Source organism: Mustela lutreola, chromosome 1 (genome assembly GCF_030435805.1).
Source record: "Mustela lutreola isolate mMusLut2 chromosome 1, mMusLut2.pri, whole genome shotgun sequence".
In the NCBI taxonomy this organism is placed as follows: domain Eukaryota; kingdom Metazoa; phylum Chordata; class Mammalia; order Carnivora; family Mustelidae; genus Mustela; species Mustela lutreola.
Window position 1 is genome coordinate 271,456,718 of NC_081290.1, and position 19,737 is coordinate 271,476,454.

A 19,737-nucleotide genomic window follows, 5' to 3' on the forward strand; every position below is an offset into this window, starting at 1 on the left:
GAAAGTCCTGGTGTGAGGGAGAAGAAACTGAGAAGCCAAGAGGAAGGGTTAAGTTCATCATTGATAGGTGTTTGGGGCTGTAGGGTCAATCTATAGAGAGAAGACCCTCTAGGGAGAGCTCATGAGAGGGTCTTCTCAAGATAAGGGGGACAGGATTGGGTGAGACCTGGATGCTAGCAGGAGGTGGGTGTTCCCTGCCTCTGCTGACAACATACTTGTATCACTTTTCATCCTCACAACCACCATGAGAGGGACCGTTATTGTCCCCATTTCACAGATAAGAAAACTGAAGTTAGGCCTGTGAAGTCACTAATGCACGGCCACACCACCTATTCGCTTGGGAAGCCAGGCTGTGAGTTCATACGACCTGACTCCAAACCTGGCTTGCCCTAGGAGCCCACTCCTGACACTATGTCGCCTTTCTCTGCTTTCCTCCAACGGCCCTACTTTCCCTGTCCGCCTTCTTTGTCTGCTGCTGGGGACCAACTAGGACCCTGGGGACCAGGGTCCCGCCATTAGTTCCCTCTTACCCAGGCGCTAGGCCCATCCGAGAAGCAGAACCCCATATGGCGCGAAGGCGCAACGGGAGGGGAAAGAGAGCAGAGGAGTCAGTGTGCGACTCAGAGCCGGGCTCGTCCGAGTCTAGGAGCCGCGGGGGCCGCCACTTCAGCACCTCGGAGAGCGCTGGAGGGGCGGGGCCGGGGGCGGGGCGGGGGCGGAGCTCACGAGACCCCGGCGAGGGCCCGGGGGCGCGCGGCGGAGCTCGCGCCAGTCCCGAGAGCGGCGCGCGGTCCGGAGCCGCGCCCTGCCCTGCGCAGGTGCGCCCGCCGCACCCGCCCGAGCCGTACCCCGCGGCGGCGGCGGTCTTTCGCCGCGCCCCCGCCTCTTTCCCCTCCGCCGCCGCCGCCTTCGCCGCCGCCGCCTCTGCGCCGCGCTCCGCCCGGATGGCCAGGGCTGTGCCGGAGAATGGCGGAGCGAGAGAGCGGCGGCCTGGGCGGGGGGGCCGCGTCCCCGCCTGCCGCCTCCCCGTTCCTGGGGCTGCACATCGCGTCGCCGCCCAATTTCAGGTGAGAGTCCCCGGCCGCTGCGCCCCGCCCTTCAGCCCAGGCTGATCTGCCCCGGCTTCCGCGTCCCCCGCCACCCACCCAACGGACCCCAGCCCCCAACACACACACCCCGATCCCGGGAACGAGGGGGCGGCATGGGGATGGGGTCTCTACCCTGGACAGAGTCCCCAGAAACCCCCCTCAGCCTCCAGTCCAGGCTGATAGCCACTGCATAGCCAGTGTTGCAGCTGCCTCCGCCATTCCATGTCCTAGGCTGGGAGATTCAGAGCTGGAATTGGAGGAGGGGGCGCGGAGGCCGCCTTCTCCCCCACTTTGGGACTGCGGCAGGGCCTGGGGTCTGGATTGAGATCCCAGAGGAGGCAGGCAGGCTAAGGCTTTGCTTATGCCCAGTTCGAAAGCTTCTGAATAGAGATGGGAGCAGGCTGGGGTGCCTCGTGGGTCCCAGTTTCTCAGGGCAACTGACAACCTTGCTGCTGGAAGGAAGAAGTCGGGGGCCCCTCCCCCAGCCCTGTCTGGTTAGAGGAGCCTAACTCCCAGGACTGGTATGGCCAGGACCCTCTGTGGATTTGGGCAAGCACGGACCTGGTCAGGTGTGTGCAAGTGCAGAAGGCTCAGATTCAACCAGGAGACTGCCCACCCAGCTCTGGTTGGGGAAGTCTGGTTTGGGCAGCCCAGGAGTAGCCAAGGACATTGGGTGGAAGGTTTCCTGCTGGAGCAAGTACCCAGATCCATGCTCTGGGCTCCCCTTCACCCCTCTCTCTGCCCACTCTCTGGTATTGGGAGGTAGATTTTAGAGACATGGACAGTGGATGTTGTGGGGAAGGGATGGATATCCCTCCATCATAATCCTGGCCCCATTTGGAGAGAAGGAAGAGGAGGGTGTAACTGCTCCAGAGCCTAGGAAGAGGCCTACACATACCCCATTGTTTCTTCATCTAAGAAGCTGGCGCCTTCCCCTCTCCTGGGCCCGTCACCCCAGCCAGGCCCCAGCTGGGTTCTGGCGCCAGCCCCTCTCTGACCAAGGGGTTGCTGGCTCCCTGGCCCTCAGGTGGGTAGGGACCCCTGGGGATCTCTAATGGCATCATCAGCGCTAGAAATCTCCCTGGAGGCCCTGAGCTGAGGAGTCAGGAGGACCAGAGGGAGGGGACCAGATGGAGGAGGCCAAGCGTGAGGGCTCTGGGGCTGGGGCCTTTGTGGTTGGTGCCTCCGAGTCATGGGGCTGAATCCTGAGACCAGTTCCCCCTGGCATGACACACGCTGCCGAGAGGCAAATACTGCCTGCCTACAGGAGGCCCTTCTGCAGTAGCACAGCATAGAGGAACCTGGGTTCAAATTTGAGCTCCACCACTTTCTGCCTAGCAAAGTGACCCGACAGTCCCATCTGTCAGGCGAGATAATGAATATTGATTCCTTAGTGTGCATCAAGTTGGTGTTCAACAAGTGTCCACCCTCCATGCTGGTGACCGCTTCTGTAGTTTGTGACTGTTCAAAGCATTCCCAGTGCAGGTTCCTTTACCCCCACAGGCATGGGCACCGATCTGCCCATTTTGTAGATGACAAGATTGAGGCTCAGTAAGGCAGTGGCTTGCCTGAGGACCCCCAGTCAGAGCCTGGGGCCATCTGTGTGTGTTCAGTGCACTCAGCCTCCAGGCCCTGCCTTTGGCCCAGAGGACAGCTTTGCCTCGCTCTACCTGCCTTCCAGATCCCCAGGGGACAGTCCCCTCCACCTCACCCCATCCCTGGCTAGCAGGTTCTCATGGAGGCTTTAGTGAGAGGAACTGATGAGGTGGGCGCCAGCCAGAGAGAGTGCTTTGTCCGGGCCAGGTGGGCGAGAACAGCTGTGCGCCAAGGCTAAGGCGTAGGCCGGCCGTCCAGGACACCCTGGCCTTGCTGTGGAGACAAGGCCAGCTTCTGGGAATAATAAGGGCAGTGTTTCCAGCCCCACATGGCATTCCCTGCGTGCTCCAGCAGCCCCCGCTGACCTTTCCCTTGTCCTGCCTCACAGAGCCCTGCGCCCAGCTCGGGTTAACCCCGGGTGGTTAAGGCTCTCCCACCGCTCTTTGGTGGGGCCGTGGATCCAACTGGCCTGGGTTTGCCTTCTGGCTCTGCCTTCCCACTTCTGTGCCCCAAGACAGGGCACTTAACCCTGGAGCCCTGGTTTCTTCTTTACGATGCCAGCGTTGGCTCCCACTCAGGATGGTCCCGGGACGGCACGTGTTGGCTGTTTCAAGGGCTGTGGAGAGCTGTGTTCCTGCAAGGCTGCTGTTGTTAACTCTGTATACCCCAGCCCCACTGTCAGCTTCCAGAAGGCAGAAGAGCTGGGTCTTGGTCTTGGGTCTGCACAGCGCCCAGCCCAGAGTCGGTGCTCAGTAATGCCTCCCTGGGTGATGATGCAGATCAGGCGTGCACGGGCCTCCTGGACCTCAGAGGGTAACAGACCGACCCTGCTATCAGAGGATAAGGACGGGGCACGCTGGCCCCCGGGAGTCGCTCACTTTGTCCAGCGCCCCTCGAAGGGCTTTCTGCGCAAGAGCGTCTCATCCTCACCAGATCCGTGTAAACTGAGCATTGCCATTGTCCCCACTTTGCAGATAAGGAGACTGAGGTCTCCAGAAGCTAGGTGAATGGCAGAGCTGGGGTTCGGATGCAGGCGGTCTGACTCTAGAGCCACCCTGAAAAGAGAGCCTGGGACTAGTGGGGGAGAGCAGGGAGTGGAGCACGCTGGGACACGTGGAGGCTGGAGAGAGCACCTGCCTGTTGCTGGTTGGTTTCAATAGATGGGTGGGTTGTTTTTGTTTTGTTTTTTGGGGTTTTTTGTTTTGTTTTGTTTTTGTTTGTTTGTTTTTTCCCCCTTCTGATGATGGAAATGCTCCAGCCAGTTTCCTGTAGTTGTTGATGGGGAACCGGGGAAGGGATTTCACTTATTTGACGCGCCGCTGTTATGATTTGACTTCTACAAGGAGCATGGGTTACTTCTGTAACTTACACAGTTAGAAAAGAGAATTTAAAATTCAAGTGATACATGTTCATTAGAAGGAAAACTCTAGAAAAGAGACTTTAGGAACATAGCTTTTGGCTACACGGAGCTGGGTGGGTCAGATAAAGCGGAGGGACGGTGGGACGCGCGCCGTGGGGGATGCGGATGAGGGGACCCCAGAAATCAGCTCGTCCTGACCGCCCCCCCCCCTTTTACCGAGGAGGAGACAGGAGAGGGGGAGTGTCATCCCCCAGAACACACAGCACGTGAGTGGCCAACCCCAGGCCCCCTGACTGGCTGGCTGGTGTGGTTTCCACCTCCCCGTACTGCCTTGCAGATGAGAGATGTGGCCCCCGAGAGGCGCAGAGACCTCCTCATTTTTCTCTTCACGCGACGGCACGCGTGTGGCTGTTCCTTCCTTCCCTTCACTCCACAAATATTTGCACTTTGGAGGGCTCCCTGGACAGAGGCTCCAGAGACAGTCATGGGCCTAACGTCGTGCGGTCTGTATAGAGGGGAGGGCAGACAGACAGACAGACGAGGCCTTAGCAGACAAGGTGACGGTGACTGAGATCCAGGGCCCAGGGGAGCCCAGGCCTGTGGGTCGGTGGCAGGCAGCAAAGGTTCTGTGGGAATGGCAGCATCGGCTCGCTGTCTTGGGAAGGTCCTGCCAGCCACTAGGTAGAGTGGACGGGGAGGCAGGGAGACCCCTGGAGGCTGGTCATCCTGCGTGCCACAAGCAACGGCGGGAGAGGACAGGAGGAGGACTTCGGGGGTGGGAGGGATTAGCCCCATGGGTGAGGTATCTGGTTTTAGGGGTTGGGGAGGCTGGCGTCCAAGATGGTGCTGGAGATGGGTTGCCCTGGGGAGAGGAGGAGCTTGGCGGGCAGGGAGGGGAACTTAGTGGGAGACCTCCTGAGTCTGAGGTTGGTGACCACTGGGGTACCCAACTGCAGCGTTCAGGCTAGGGGTTGGTCTGGGGCCTGGGGTCACTGGAGAGGATGGGGCTGGGGCCAGAGACCCTGGGAGGAGTCTCAGCTGAGAGAGGTTCCCCCCCACCGGAAAGCCTCAGAGAGGACATTGCTACCCAGGGGGCAGCAGAGAGCAGGGTGATGGGAGAGAACGGGGCCAGGCTGGTTCCAGCAGCCACGTTTCGGCAGGGGGAGGGGTTCCGGAAATGCATTGCTGCTGGAGCCACCTTCCCGCCCATCCCCGAGCCCTGGGTGCCCTGGCTCCTACTGAACCCCCAATCTGGGGCCAGAGTGTTGACTTGGCTCACTTGCCAGGACGTGGCCATGCAGGGTCTGCACCCCCCCCACCTCTTTGATGTCCATATCCTTGAAGTCGGTCTCTGGATTCTTGGCTTGGGGCCCCCATGGATCCTACAAAATGGGTTCACTGCCACCATCCCCACTTAGGGGATCTTAGCCATTCTAGGATGTTATCTCTGCCCCCTGGCCCTCCTCCTGTGTCTTCTCCCAGCCTTGACCATGGGTCTTGCCTTGCTCGGGCCCCCAGAGCAGCCAGCTCCGCTCTTCTTCCTCTACCTCATAGTCCTTTCCTACCTGGGGTATCCCATGAGGGATACCCTGTGCGTGCGTTTGCACGAGGGTAGGGAATCGGTGCCAAGCGGAACACGAGGGCCCCCTGCCCTCAGGAAGGCACTCTGCGACAGGGCCAGCGACCCCAGAACCCAAGTGGGAGCCTGGTGCACCCCGTCCAGAAAGCTTCTGGGGGATTGGGAAGCAGAGGAGAAGAGATGTCCTGCTTCTGGGTGCGTGTGATTCCACACGTGAGACCATGGGCTTGTGCGTTCCCTTCGCTCCTTAATGCCAGTCGTCATTTTCCACGTAACATTCGTCCAGGAGCCTGTGTGATGTTCCTTTCCTGGACACCCGGTCGCACCCCACCCCGTGCTGAGCTATTTGGTGGTTTTCTGTCTGCGGTTATGCAAAATACGCATTCTCGGGTATGAAGGTATAAAGCTGCTTCCCATCGCAGCTTTCCAGAAGCCAGAGCGCTGGGATTCAGACTTCCGGCTCCATATCAGCCCCGGGCTCTGTAAAGCCATCAGACACATTATAACCTCAAGTAGGGATTGGCCCTGAGGACTTTTTCTGGGATTGGACTCGGTGTTTCACTGGCAGTGACCCTGGTGTGGACATGGTCGGGGAGGGACGGATTAGAGGAATAAAGCTCGTCTGAGCCCAGTGTCCACTCAGAGCCAAGGGCTCCCCCAGCCCCACCATCTCGGCCAGCACCTCCTTGCAGAGGGCTGCACATTCTACCCTGGGTTCTGACGTAGGTGGGGACTCAGAAAGTTGAGTTGGAAGGGCAACCGACTTAGGGAGTTTTAAGGGGAAAAATCTAGAAAGACCTGTGGTTCACTCAGTCAACATTTATTAAGTAGCTCCCAGGCACTGCTTTGTTGATCAAGACAGACATGGTGCTGCCTCTGAGGGGAGCCCCCCACTGGGGGCAGAACCCAGAGGCGCAGTCACAGCGATCCAGGAACCCAGCAAGTGGGCCTAAGAGAGCGAGTAGCAGGGCTGTGTGTCAGGTCAGGGAAATCAGGGAAGGCTTTGAGGGGGCCAGTGGGGCAGGAGGGGTGGGGGGTGGTGATGACCCCCAAGATTGGGGGAAGCCCTCCTGAGCCTTCAGGCCACAGGGAATTTGAACCCCTTTCCCTAAGGGCCAGGGGAAGCTACTAAGGGACTCTGAGCTGGGGCACGGTGACCAGACCAGATTTGTATGTCAGGTGTTGCCTTTGGTGGCCTGGTGGAGAATGGCCTGTAGGGGAGCCAGCGGGCAGTGGGGAACCTGCCTCTCTGCGAGCGCACTGGGGGCCAGCTGTCTGTTCAGCACTCACAGGACGGCAGAGGGACAAGCTGGACACTTGAACCACAGATGCTCTCAGCCATGAGAGGGGCCCGTGGGACACCATGGCCAGGACCCAAGGTCGCTCAGTTGGATCCTTACCTGGCTTCCGGAGAGCCAGGAACGGGGAGACAGGAATGGCCTCTGGACAGCCAAATGCCTGGCTCAGGGTTTGGCCCTGCTCAGCTAAAGCCTCAGCACTTTGCCACTTAACCCTTCTGCTGCCTGCTCTCCTAACCCAGCCCACTCCTGGGAGGAGGAACTGGCCAGGGCTAGGCTGCCATCGGGGGGACCGAGGATGCCAGGGAGGCGGGAAGGCACGTGGAAGGGAAATGGGCACGTAATAAACATCAGAGCACAAAGGCATGTTTGTTCATTTTGGAGAGCTCATGGCAGGAGGAGGCGGGGGCACGGGGGAGGGGCAGGGGACGGCACGTTCAGAACGCAACGAGGAGGCTGCTCCGCCAGAAGACAGGACCGGGGCGTGCTGGAACAAGAGGTAGGGTTCGTGCAGGAAGAGGGGCCCTCGAACAGAAACATAGATTCCAGAGGTCCAGGAGGTCCGGGAGGTCCCAGGAGAGCAAACTCATGACTTAGAGCCTCCAAATGTCAACCTGGATGAGACCTTGGGAGGCATCTCACCCGGACGGGCAAGCAGGTCTGACTGATGGACAGGCTGCCTCCGAGGCCTCCAGGCCGGGAGGTGAGGGAGCCGTCCTCACGAGGTCGTGTGATTCGGCTGGAGGTGAACCCCTGGTGCTCGGGGCTCCAGTTTCCAGGGGAAACGTGGGCACCCCCCATCAGAAGGGGACACCCTCCCTCCCTCCTCCTGCTCCCCCCAGCTTTTCCTTCTTCCCTTCCTCCCCACAGTTGCCTTTCTTGAGCTTGGAGGGCCCAAGGGTCTGTTCAGCTTTTCCTCCCTGAAGGACCCAGAACATCTGGGGCCTTCGAAGCAGGAGCTAAGGGCAGGGACAGCGCAGGTGGGGGGTGACTTGCAAAGGAGACTGCCTGATCAGTCCCTCCCCTTGTCCCTTGGTCGTGACCCCCTCACAGCACTCCAGCTTGCCGCAGCTCAGCTCTGTGAACCCCAAGCGCCCTTGGGGGGCAGGTATAAGTAGCCTCACGGCACCTTCTGTCAGGGCCTTAGGGCTCCTCATCTGGATAACAGGCCGAGTCAGACCCTCTCCCCGGGTGGTGGAGAGGATTGAAGGAGACACAGAGCATGAGGGTGCTTTGGTGTCCAGGGAGCGACAGCTGCTCAGGTCGTGGTGCGGCCGGTCCTGCTAAGTGAGGGCATCCGTATCTGGTCCCATGCGTCCTGTCCCCAAGCCTGCCGTGGTAACCACTCTGCCATCCTGCCTCACGTAGGAGAAAAAATTCAGATAAGAAACTCCCTTCATCTTCCCCACTGGAGCCAGAACCCAGTGCGGGCTTTCAAGCCCTGCGCTTCCCCCCAACGCCCCGTTCACCCCCGGGCCCTTCATTGCAAGAGGCCAAGGCTGTCCCCGCCTGCCCCCAGACCTGCCGTCCTAGGCTGTGTGTGTGCAGAGATGAGCCGAGAAGGTTCCCCCGCAGGCATGCCCTGAACGCTTGGGTTGGGGAGGAGCACGCGGATGCTGAGGATGTCCCTTGGCAAACACCTGCCAGGCGTGTACCGAGAGCCTGGTGTGTGCGAGACAGCCTCCCCAGCTCTGGCTTCCAGAAACATGCAGTCCAGCTGGAGCTGGGTGAGCGGGGGCCTGCCTGCCTCCCTTGCTGGGTATGAGGGTGGGCGACGTGAGCTCCATCCGTCTTTGGGGCAGCCTGGTGGGGTGTCTGATGGAGGCCTGGCTCTGTCTGTCCCCCAAACTGCCTTGCATCCATGCAGATGGTGACACCAGCTACAAGTGAGGGAATGCCCAGGGGCCAGCGAGCATAGCCAGGAGGGCTGTAAGGCACGGCACAGGCAGACTGGGAGGGCTTCCTGGAAAAGTGGGCTTAACCGAGCCTTCTTCCAGCGGGCGCAGGTTGAAAAGCCTGCCAGGGGCTCCATCTGAGCCCTGGACTAGACCCCGGGCAGGCAGGCGTGGGAGGCGTGGGCAGTCACACCCAGAGCTGGAGACCTTGAATGCCAAACCAAGCAGTCCGCCACTAGCAGGGAACCTTAGGGGGTTTTGAGTGGGGACAGAAGGGTGGTGTTTCTGGCAGCTTTGCAGGGTGGCGAATGGAGTGGAGTACTTCCAACATGGGGGCACTGAGGGGAGCAGGCTGGTGTTTGCGGGATGGGCAGGTGCAGGTCTGGGGCTGCAGAGACAGGAGCTGAGCCGGGACCCGACAGAGAAGAGAAGGAGAGAGGTGTGCAGGGATTCCTGGCAGAGTAAGGGGCACCCGAGGGCACCTCTGGATCAGATGCCCAGTGGCCCTGCAGCTCCCTGATGCTGGCAGAGTTCCAGCTGTCCTGGCAGCTGGGGTGTGCTGACCAGCCACTGGCTTCTCATCTCCGGGCCCGAGATGCTGGGCCGTGCTGGCCAGATGGTAGAGCTGCTCTGGTTTCTGGGCCAGCCCAGCCCCTCCCCAGCCTCCCCCAACTTCCGCATCACAACCCTCCCCAGCTCTGGGAGCCTACCAGCCTTGGGCTCGTCTGTCCAGCTCCCTCGTCCTAGTCAGAATCCCTCTCTGCTCTTCCCTCTCTGCTCTTCCCTCCGGCTTCTGTGGGTGGAATTTCGCAGTGACAGAAAGCTCTTTGCCTTCCAGTCCTGCCCTGAGGGGTCCACACCGGGGTCCAGACCCGAGGGGTCTGCCCTTAGCCCTGGCTGTGGAGCCCTCTGAGCCCATAGGCACATCCTGGGTGCTGAAGGATGAAACTCTGGGGGATGCCAGGGTTCTGTCCTGCATCCAGCTTGTCCGTGGAGGCAATCCAGACCCTCCTCGGTCACCCACCGCTGTGTGGATGCCACCTGGGCCCACAGAAGCCTCCCTGAGGGGGTGTGAGGGCTGAGCACATTGCCATGTGGATGGGGACATCCGTTCGTGGAGAATTTCAGAAGCCCCCCCATCTGACCATTCAGGTGCCCTGAATGTGGTGCTGGCCCTTTAAAACAGATCAGGGCTGGCTTTTGGGGGAAGACATCCCAGATTTCTGCCATCTGCCCACGAGCCTGGGAGAAGGGCCACCGCAGCCCCTGACAGGGGCATTAGAAGGGCAGGTGGAGCCGGTGGCATCGATCGGATCGGATCGCAGTAACCCGATCCTGAGGGGGAGGTGGCAGCCACAGCGGCTTCAGCGCCACTGCTGGCCTGGCTGGGAAGGCAGTGGCCTGCAGCGGAGGGCTGGGCTGGGAAGCGCTGGGGCTGGGGCCCGGGTCGGCAGCCACTGCCTCTTCTGCTGGCACATCTATTTTTAATGAGCTCCCCGGGCTTCTGCAGCGGGCAGGACGCAGACAGGGAGGCCCAGGCAGTGGAGGCCCGAGGCCCCAGCCCTGCCCTGAGCCCTGGCCTCCCAACCTTTCTGGGCATGAGAGGGTGGCCCTGGGGCCCTGCAGCCCCCCAGCTGGGCAGGGCTCTCCATGAAGCTGGTGCTGAAGATGGATTCCAGCCCAGACAATGACAGCTGGTTGGAGGATCAGTGGGAGCGCTGGTAGGGGGTATAGGGATTGGTCTTGGGTGGGGGGTGGGGGGAGCATTTGGGGGACAGCTCCATGGAGCTCTGGGTCTCTGTTTGGTCTGACTAAGGCAAGAGGCAGGGGGTGTGGGCCTCCTAGGTCCCCCTGTGGGCTGGACCACCACCTCTCCCCGGTGACCTTGGACTCCTGGGTGTCCCTTGCTCTGTGCCTCAATCTCCTTATCTTATTTGGGAGAAGAGGCTCAGAATTGGCCCCAACTTTCCCCAGAAGAATTCTCCCAAACATCCTACCCACACCAAACCAGGTGGAGTGCCCGGGGCTGGTGGTGAGTCAGGTCTAGGGGACAAGCAGGCAGTCGCTGCAGTGGGGTGGAGGCATACAGCGGGCCTAGGGGACAGGGGGAGAGGGTTCTAGCACAGGCGGAGTCGTGGTGGTGACATTCTTTGGTTTGTCCTCCGAGTGCACAACGCCTCTAGCCCCAACCCCAGGCCTCCCTTGACCCCTCTGCTGCCTTCTGTTTAGGGTCTGTGCGCTGGGCAAGCGATTATGTGGTTGGAGAGATGAAATGGAGAACCCACAATGGGGGTGTAACCTCTCCTGGGATAGGCAGCAACTCGCCACCTTGACATCAGATTTCCCTTCACTTGCTCCCAGGGCTCAAGAGCCATTGGTCTTCCTGGGCTGGGGGCACGGAGCACTCTCCTGAGGCTGGGGAGGGGCCTCTGCCAGCTCCTTGGGTTTTGTCAGTGCAGGGGTTGCACCGGGAACACCCCTACTCCAGGCATCCCTTGGAGTCGCTTCTCAACTCTGCATCCTCCATGGGTGAACTGGCCTCGGCACCTGCCTTGACCCCAGGAGGCATTTCTCTGGCAGGGCCTCGGCTCTGACCAGCTGGGCCTTCTAGGCACTGCCTCCTGGTTGGCAATAGAGCGGATAGCTCCCAGCGGGGAGGAGCGGGAGTAACCTGCCTGTTACCCCTGGCCTCGGCGCAGGCGGACACCAAGTCCCACCCTCTGGGGGCTGTGATCTGCCTTCGAGGGGCCACCCTTTGGAAGAGGTACTAGGAAGACTTCGGTGGGCTACGTAGTGCCCCTGGGTTGGTAACTTCGACTTCCTGTGCTCACCAGGCTCACCCATGACATCAGCTTGGAGGAGTTTGAGGATGAAGACCTCTCAGAGATCACCGAGGAGTGTGGCATCAGCCTGCAGTGCAAAGATACTCTGTCCTTGCGGGTAAGAGTGGGCTCTCAGGAGCCCAGGGGGTGGGGGGGTGGTAAGGGGGACAGGGTGGGTTGGGACAGGAGTGACGGCACCCCCGTATCTCTATATGGCATCCTCAGAAAATGAAATTACATCCAAAAAACACATCCAGTTTAGTGTTTGACACATTTTGGGGGTGCTCAAGCAGGATTGTTTGGTTGTTTTTGCCAGGGGAGTTAAAGCAAGAGGCAGCTCCCTCAACTGCCCAGCAGAAGGGAGAGGGCAGGTCGTCTTCAGATGTAGGGTTAAAGGAAGGATCAGGCCTACTCTAAACCCTTCCCTGGGCGGCCTTGGCAGAGGGCCTGAGGCAGAGCAAGGGTGGAGTCCGGTGGAATCCGCAGTGCTTCGGGGCTGGAAGAAAAGAGCCAAGGCGCTCCCTCAGCTGCCATTGCACCAACCCACACCACATAGCCCCACAGACCCTCCCTGGCCCGCTATTCTGAGGGCCCCTCTAGAGGGTTAATCCAGCATTGCTGCTGCTTTTGGCCTCCTGGCCTTGTCATGTAAGACAGATAGCTCTCTCCATTCCCTAAGTTCCGAATCCTGCCAGGAGATCCTCAGCATCTGGGGAGCTTGGGTCAGACAGGGATCCCCCTGTGTCTTTTCAGAACAGGAAGAAGGGGCCACTGGCCAGGACATGGGAGGCAAACCACGGGACTAGGTTGCAGAACCCAGAGCTTCTGGCAGTCTCCAGCAGGGGGTGGGTGACCACCCTGGTGGTATTAGGAGAATAGTTAGTCAAGGAGAGCTGTGTGAGCTGGGGTGGGGGGGTCAGCCTCCGGGCGACCTCCTGCCTGTCACAGAGATTCTGTAAGCTCTGCCAGGCAAGAGGAAACCAAGGGGTGAGGATGACCCTGCAGTACCCCATGCCCCAACCCTCCCCACTCTGGTTAGGCCAGCCAGGGCGGGAATGGTCACAGGGCCCTGACATAGCTTCTCTAAGGTCACACACCTGTTCTGTAATTCCTCACCACCCTTTCACCCAACACGCAGCGGCACAGTTTTAGAGAGGGTGGTCCCTGCGACAGCCAGGGCGCTGAGGCAGTACTAGCTGGAGGTGTACCTTGTGGGGCCTTAGACAAGCTCTGGGGGCCTCTCACACCCTGTTGCCCGTGAGTCCTCACCTCCCTCGGAAGCTGGGAGGCAGTTAACTGGGGAGGGAATCCGAGGGTCAGGGGATCTGTCCAGGGTGCCCAGGCGTTAGCGGCAGAGCTGAAACTCCAGTTACCGAGGTTTAGGATGGCCTAAACCTGGGAACACCCCAGGTTGGAGGGCCTTCAGACTGTGGACAGGTGCCGCGTCCAGATGCCCCCACTGGCCCCTGCCCCCCGCCCCCCCGCACCCCGGCCGCGCTTAGGACCTCCTGTTCACCCTGCGGCCCTCCCACCACCCTCCGCCTGGCTGAGGCTGTTTTCCCAGTTTTCCTCACTTCCCCCTTCAAATACTAACCTCCCCCCTCCATCCCTTGTGGGCCCCCCGCCCCGAACTCCTTGGCGACCCTGCGTCCCCATAGCAACAGCGGTGACCTCACTCTGGGCTCAGCTTACAACCCCGGTGAGGTCACTGGACGTTGCCAAGGGAACGGGAGGGTGCAGATAGTCAGGAAGGCTGGTACCGTGGGGAGGGGGCGGTGTGGACGGCCAAAGGCGCCAACTAGATTGGGGAGCAGTCGCTCTCGCGCATCGTCGCTGGGGGCGGGAGGGCGCGGCCCCCTGTCGCCGGGCCCCCTGCCTCTCTCCCGTGCCCTCCCCCTTTGCGGCCGCAGAATGGACTCGCCCGGGCGGGGGGCGGTGCGCGGCGGAGTCGGCCCCGCCCCGGCCTCGGCCCCGCCCCCTGACGCCCCTCCGTCCGCGCCGCGCAGCCCCCGCGCGCGGGGCTGCTGTCTGGGGGCGGCGGCGGCGGCGGCGCGGGGAGCCGACTGCAGGCCGAGATGCTGCAGATGGACCTGATCGACGCGGCGGGGGATACTCCCGGCGCCGAGGACGACGACGACGACGAGGAGCGCGCGGCGCGGCGGCCGGGAGCGGGGCCGCCGGAGGCCGAGCCCCGCCAGGAGCCGGCGCCCCGCGGCCAGGGCCAAGGCCAGGGCCAGGGCGGCGGGGACACTTACCGACCCAAGCGGCCTACCACGCTCAACCTCTTCCCGCAGGTGCCGCGGTCTCAGGTGAGGCGCGAGCGGCGTGGGGCGAGGCTGAAGGGGCGGCGCCCGGAGGCCTTGGCACGCGAGGTGTGGGGGGCGCCGGGCAGCTCGCTGCCCACCCCTGGCCCGCGGGCTGGAGGAGCGAGGAGAGGCTGTGTCAGAGGGACCTGCGGGCCAGGGCAGGCAGAAGTCGGCCTGGTGCGACTTCCCAAGGGGGCCGGCCCAGGGAGGTGGTCTGGGGTTGGGGGGTGGTGGTGGTAGTGGAATCTGCCTTAAGGGAGAGGGACCAGGTCGGGCCAACAGGATTTGGAGCCTTGAGTCTGAAGGAGTGAAAGGACCGAGAGGGACAGTGGAAGGAGCTGGGTAAGGAGAGCAGTGGGGGCTAAGGAGGACAGAACAGAGCTTTGAGGGCTAGTTGCAAGGGTTTGGAGCTTGGGACCTAAGGTTGAGGTTTCCCCTTTAGAGTGTGGGGCTCCTGGAGAAGGGCAGAAGCAAGAAGAGAGAGTCTAAAGTGGTCGTTGCTGGGGGCAGGTCATGGGAAATTGTGCATAGGTGGGGACGGGGAGCTCAGAGGCAGCAGGCAGGTGGAAATGCGGGCAGCTGGGAATTCCCAGAAGGCAGGGACGAGGCTTGGGAGGCGGAGCTGCTTGGCTGAGTTGGGGGCCCAGGGCCCCTGGGCTGGATGGCTGGATGCCAAGGAGGGTTGAATAGGGTGGAGGAGAGCCTACTGTGGCCCTTTGTCTTCCAGGCCCAGTCAGGAGAGGTACAGAAGAGGGGCTCAGGGAGCTGGGGCTGTTGGTGGAGGGTGCAGGTCCTGCAGGCAAAGGACTGGTGCCTCTCCCAGAATCGTCTGGGGTGGATTTTGGCAGCCAAACTCCTGAGAGGGCCTGTGTTTGGGGGGGGGCCTGAATAGTTTGTGGGGAGCCTTGTTTGTAGGCATGGTGGAGAGGGGTCCCAGGGCACCAGCCCAAGAGATCCAGGAGGAAGGCTGCTGACAACTACTTCTGTCATTCCTCAGTCATGTGCTGTTGCAGGGGTGGGAGAGCCATGCTATTGATTCATCATTTGGGTGATTCATCCCGGTCCCCCAGGCCGGCTGCGGAGAGACCCTTCCTCATCCATTTTTCAACTTCTAGAATGTCCCTGCCCCCTAGGCCATAGCGCTCCAGGACTTGGAGCATCTACTGTGTAAAGCCTCTGTGTCTGGGACTGGGGGTCCGGCTCTCTCCCCAGATGGCTCCTGCTTCTCCCCCACTTCTCCCCCATTTACCACCACACATATTGGTCATCACCGCCTTTGAGGAGGCTGACAAGAGCACCTCCCCAAGGGTTGGCCAGCTTCCCTGAGTCAGGATGGAGAGCCATCTAGAGCCAACAGGTCGGGCTGGGAGGGCTGTGACTTGCCACCCCTCCTGCCTGTTCGAGGAGGGTTGGGGGTGAGGCCCTGGGCTGGGGGGGGGGCGGACAGCAAATGGCCTAGGGATGGCCTGATGGGGGCAGGGCCAGGGCCTCCCTGTGCCGGGTACTGTTGACGCCTTCTGTCACAAGGGCCTTTTGTTTTCTGCACAGGACACATTGAATAATAATTCTCTGGGCAAGAAGCACAGTTGGCAGGATCGGGTGTCTCGGTCATCCTCACCCCTGAAGACTGGTAAGTCAGGACCGTTTCCCTTATCTGGCCCTACCCCTGCCTCAGTTTCCTCAGCAGAGAGCAACCCTGGCAGCCTCCAACTTGCCGAGTTGAGGTAAACTGCCTTGAGCAGGCCCATCAGAAGTCAGCTGGGGCGGGGGGAGAGCACTGGTCCCAGAGCACCCCCCAGGGCTCAGGAGCCCTCGCCTGGGTTTCTGTATCCCACATGCTGAGTGGAGAGGGCAGGGAGGCAGGGGCAAGGCCACCCGCCTTGAGCAGCGACCTGCCTGCCCTCCAGGGGAGCAGACGCCGCCACATGAGCACATCTGCCTGAGCGATGAGCTGCCACCCCCGAGCAGCCCCACGGCCACCAAGGACCGAGGCACCTCCACTGACAGCCCTTGCCGCCGCAGCACCGCCACACAGATGGCCCCTCCCGGCGGCCCCACGGCTGCCCCACCGAGCAGCCGGAGCCACTCGCATCGAGACCGCATCCACTACCAGGCCGACGTGCGGCTAGAGGCCACCGAGGAGATCTACCTGACGCCAGTGCAGAGGCCGCCAGACCCCCCGGAGCCCAGTTCTGCCTTCCTGCCCCCGGCAGAGAGCCGGATGTCTGTCAGCTCCGATCCAGACCCTGCCGCCTACCCCTCTGCGGTGGGCCGGCCGCACCCCTCCATCAGCGAGGAGGACGAGGGCTTCGACTGCTTGTCGTCCCCGGAGCGGCCCGAGCTGCAGGGCGGAGGCTGGCGGGGCAGCCTCGGGGAGCCGCCGCCACCCCCACGGGCCTCGCTGAGCTCGGACACCAGCGCGCTGTCCTACGACTCGGTGAAGTACACCCTGGTGGTGGACGAACACGCGCAGCTGGAGCTGGTGAGCCTGCGGCCGTGCTTCGGGGACTACAGCGACGAGAGCGACTCGGCCACCGTCTACGACAACTGCGCCTCCGCCTCCTCGCCCTACGAGTCGGCCATCGGGGAGGAGTACGAGGAGGCCCCCCGGCCACGGCCCCCTGTCTGCCTCTCTGAGGACTCCACACCAGACGAGCCTGACGTCCACTTCTCCAAGAAGTTCCTGAACGTCTTCATGAGTGGCCGCTCGCGCTCCTCCAGTGAGTCTGCGGCCTGCGTGCTGGGGCACCTGGGAGTGGGAGGGCGCCGAATCGAGGCTGCTCCTGGAAGGTGGCCCTGCCCATCTGCTTCGATGTGTCAGGACTGAGAGCTTGCTGCCTGACCCCACCCGCCAAGCGGAGTGGGTCCGTTCTCCTCCAGCTCGGCCCCTCGCTTCCAGGTGCCGAGTCCTTCGGGCTCTTCTCCTGTGTCATCAATGGGGAGGAGCAGGAGCAGACGCACCGGGCCATATTCAGGTAAGAGCCGCAGTGCTGGGCCGGCCAGGCAACCGTGGGGCCGCCCCCTCCCTGCCTCTGCCCTCACTATGTGGCCTAGACCCAGCCTTCACGCTGGCACACATCCCTCCACCAGCCCCAGGGGCACAGGGCGCACCCAGGCGGGACTCCAGGTGGTTGGATTCAGGCCATGTGACCTGTGATGCACCTGTGATGGATTCAGGCCATGTGACCTGTGAGGCAGGGTGGGCGTGGGGGTCCAGAGTCTGGGAGGGGTTCCGGCGGAGATGCTGCCCAACCCGTACAAGGCATAGCCCTCCCTGCCCTCCACAGGGAAGCGCTCACTTCCTGTTACCTCTGTGTTTTCCGAGTGGCTCTGGGCACTTCCTCCCTGAGCCCCCTGGATGGCAGGAGCCTGTCTGCGTGATCTTGAACTTCCCCAGGAACTAGCAGGCCCAGGCCCAGGATACTCTGTGGAGACTTATTGAACTGGTGCCGCTTTGGCAGCAGCCTGCCCCCCAGAGAGAGGGGGAGCCGATGGATAGCCCGGCTGGGGAGGCCCTGGTGGTGAATTTCTCCCATGCCCTTGCGGGGGTCAGGTTTGTGCCTCGACACGAGGATGAGCTGGAGCTGGAGGTGGACGACCCCTTGCTGGTGGAGCTGCAGGCCGAGGACTACTGGTATGAGGCCTACAACATGCGCACGGGCGCCCGGGGTGTCTTCCCCGCCTACTACGCCATCGAGGTCACCAAGGAGCCCGAGCACATGGCAGGTAGCGTCCTTTCCCTCCTCGGCGCCAGTGGGCCCCACCTTTGCCCAGACATGCTGCCAGGTGACTCTAAAGCCATAGGGAGGGCCCTCGCAGAGGGGACCACATTAGGTCCGTCTCCCTCAGAGAGAAGGGAGGCCCGGCCCAGTTGGGACATCCGTGGACGGCGGGCCCGTCTGCTGCCCTGCCACCCCTCACTTCATGCTTGTTTTCCAGCCCTGACCAAAAACAGCGACTGGGTGGACCAGTTCCGGGTGAAGTTCCTGGGCTCCGTCCAGGTTCCCTACCACAAGGGCAATGACGTGCTCTGTGCTGCTATGCAAAAGGTACGTGGTCCCCGCTCCCCACCTGGGCCCCTTCCTCTCCTGGGGAGACAGACACCCAGAGCCTGATTCCCGTCCCTTACCCACAGATCGCCACCACCCGCCGGCTCACCGTGCACTTTAACCCGCCGTCCAGCTGCGTCCTGGAGATCAGCGTGCGGGGCGTGAAGATCGGCGTCAAGGCTGATGATTCGCAGGAGGCCAAGGTGACCACCTCTGCCCCCCCGGCCCCCCACCAGATCTCCCACCTGTGGCCCCTGCGGGCTGATGACACCCTGCCTCTCATCTCCCTCCTGTAGGGGAATAAATGTAGCCACTTTTTCCAGTTAAAAAACATCTCTTTCTGTGGATACCATCCAAAGAACAACAAGTAAGTGGGAGGGACACCATGAGGTGTGAGGGGATGGCCTGGGGCCGATACGGTCGGGTGTGGGTCTGTATGTCTGGGGGGGTCTGCGCCCCTGTTGCACTCTCAGACAGATGGCTGTCCTCCCACAGGTACTTTGGGTTCATCACCAAGCACCCTGCTGACCACCGGTTTGCCTGCCACGTCTTTGTGTCCGAGGAATCCACCAAAGCCTTGGCAGAGTCCGTGGGGTACGGCCCTGTGTGTGTGTGTCTGTGTGTCTCCTGCCGAGCGCCCGACCCCAGAGTGAGCCCCGGGCCCTCTCCCAGCTCTGCATGCCTCATGGCCTCGAGCCCAGGCGGGGCAGTCCTGAGGACTAGCTCCCCGCCAGGTAAGGCCCTTCCTTGGGCGGCGGCGGTATGACCCAAGAAGGGCAACGTGCAGAGAGCGGAGCCAAGCCCCTCCATCTGGGGGAGCCCGAGCGCTGCCCAGGGAGCCCCAGGCTCCAGGTGAAAAACCAGGGGTGGAGATGGTGTTCTCCCCATCACCTGTGTGTCTGCCTGCCTTCTAGGAGAGCGTTCCAGCAGTTCTACAAGCAGTTCGTGGAGTACACCTGCCCCACGGAAGACATCTATCTGGAGTAGCCGCGTGGCCCCGCTCTCTCCACCCCCGGGGCCCGCGCCGGAACAGTCGGCTGCCGACAGGACGCAGCACGCTAGCAGAGGGGCGCCCGTCACCCCCAGAGGACGGGGAAGTCGGGGCCTCTGGCCAAGGGTGGGGGAGGGCGGGGTTTCGGGGAGAGGCAAATGCAGTTTATTGTAATATATGGGACTAGATTCATCTATGGAGGACAAAGCAGGCTGCCCAGGGATTGGGAGGGGGCGGGCCTGGGGGAGGGGGTAGCGTCAGGCCCCTGGCCCGGAAGGATGCCCATTGTAGGAGCGGAGGGCTTCGGCCCATCCTGGGCATCACTTCCTCTGCCGGGGCCTCTGGCTCTCCGGCTGTGGCTCCTGCTTTCACAAAGCCCATGCCACTTGCCAGCGTTCCCTCCACCCCATCCCCAACTCCCAACCCCAACTGAAGGCCCTGAGCTCATGCTGAGCCCAGCCACCTCCCAAGGACTTCGCAGCAGGTGGGGGGGTGCAGTCCCTGTTCCTGGCTCTGTTACCTGGGTGGTCTCTGGGTGGCCATCACGCTGGCCACTGACACGTGTGGGGCCTCACCAGGGAAGGAGAGTGCTGCGGCAGGGCCCCAACCCGGCAGGAAAAGGCGGCTCCCGGATTGGCCTGGGCCAGCCAGGGCCTCTCAGCTGCTTCGGCTGTAGCCTCAGCTTGGTCCTGTCATCCTGGCCACAACTATTAAAGTGCCATTTCCTGTCTGGACTGCAGTGGCTGTGTCTCC

The 19,737-nt window shown here is 62.0% G+C and overlaps 1 protein-coding gene across 4 annotated transcripts; it reads left to right on the top strand.

Annotated features, from left to right (window-relative positions):
• The first annotated feature begins 794 nt into the window (after positions 1-794).
• On the top strand, positions 795-19,714 carry MAPK8IP1 (mitogen-activated protein kinase 8 interacting protein 1). Of its 4 annotated transcripts, none has more exons than XM_059140609.1 (12): positions 795-1,067; positions 11,651-11,756; positions 13,645-13,947; positions 15,493-15,574; positions 15,852-16,664; positions 16,766-16,919; positions 17,498-17,670; positions 17,884-17,993; positions 18,080-18,196; positions 18,290-18,360; positions 18,489-18,587; positions 18,908-19,714. In XM_059140609.1, the coding sequence occupies exons 1-12, from the start codon at positions 967-969 to the stop codon at positions 18,978-18,980; spliced, it is 2,202 nt and encodes a 733-aa protein (XP_058996592.1). In that variant the 5' UTR covers positions 795-966; the 3' UTR covers positions 18,981-19,714. The 4 variants fall into 4 exon arrangements, with proteins under 4 accessions (XP_058996592.1, XP_058996607.1, XP_058996598.1 ...); XM_059140624.1 differs by having other exon boundaries at positions 797-1,067; positions 16,844-16,919; XM_059140615.1 differs by lacking the exon at positions 795-1,067 and adding an exon at positions 10,090-10,537.
• Positions 19,715-19,737: the final 23 nt, after the last annotated feature.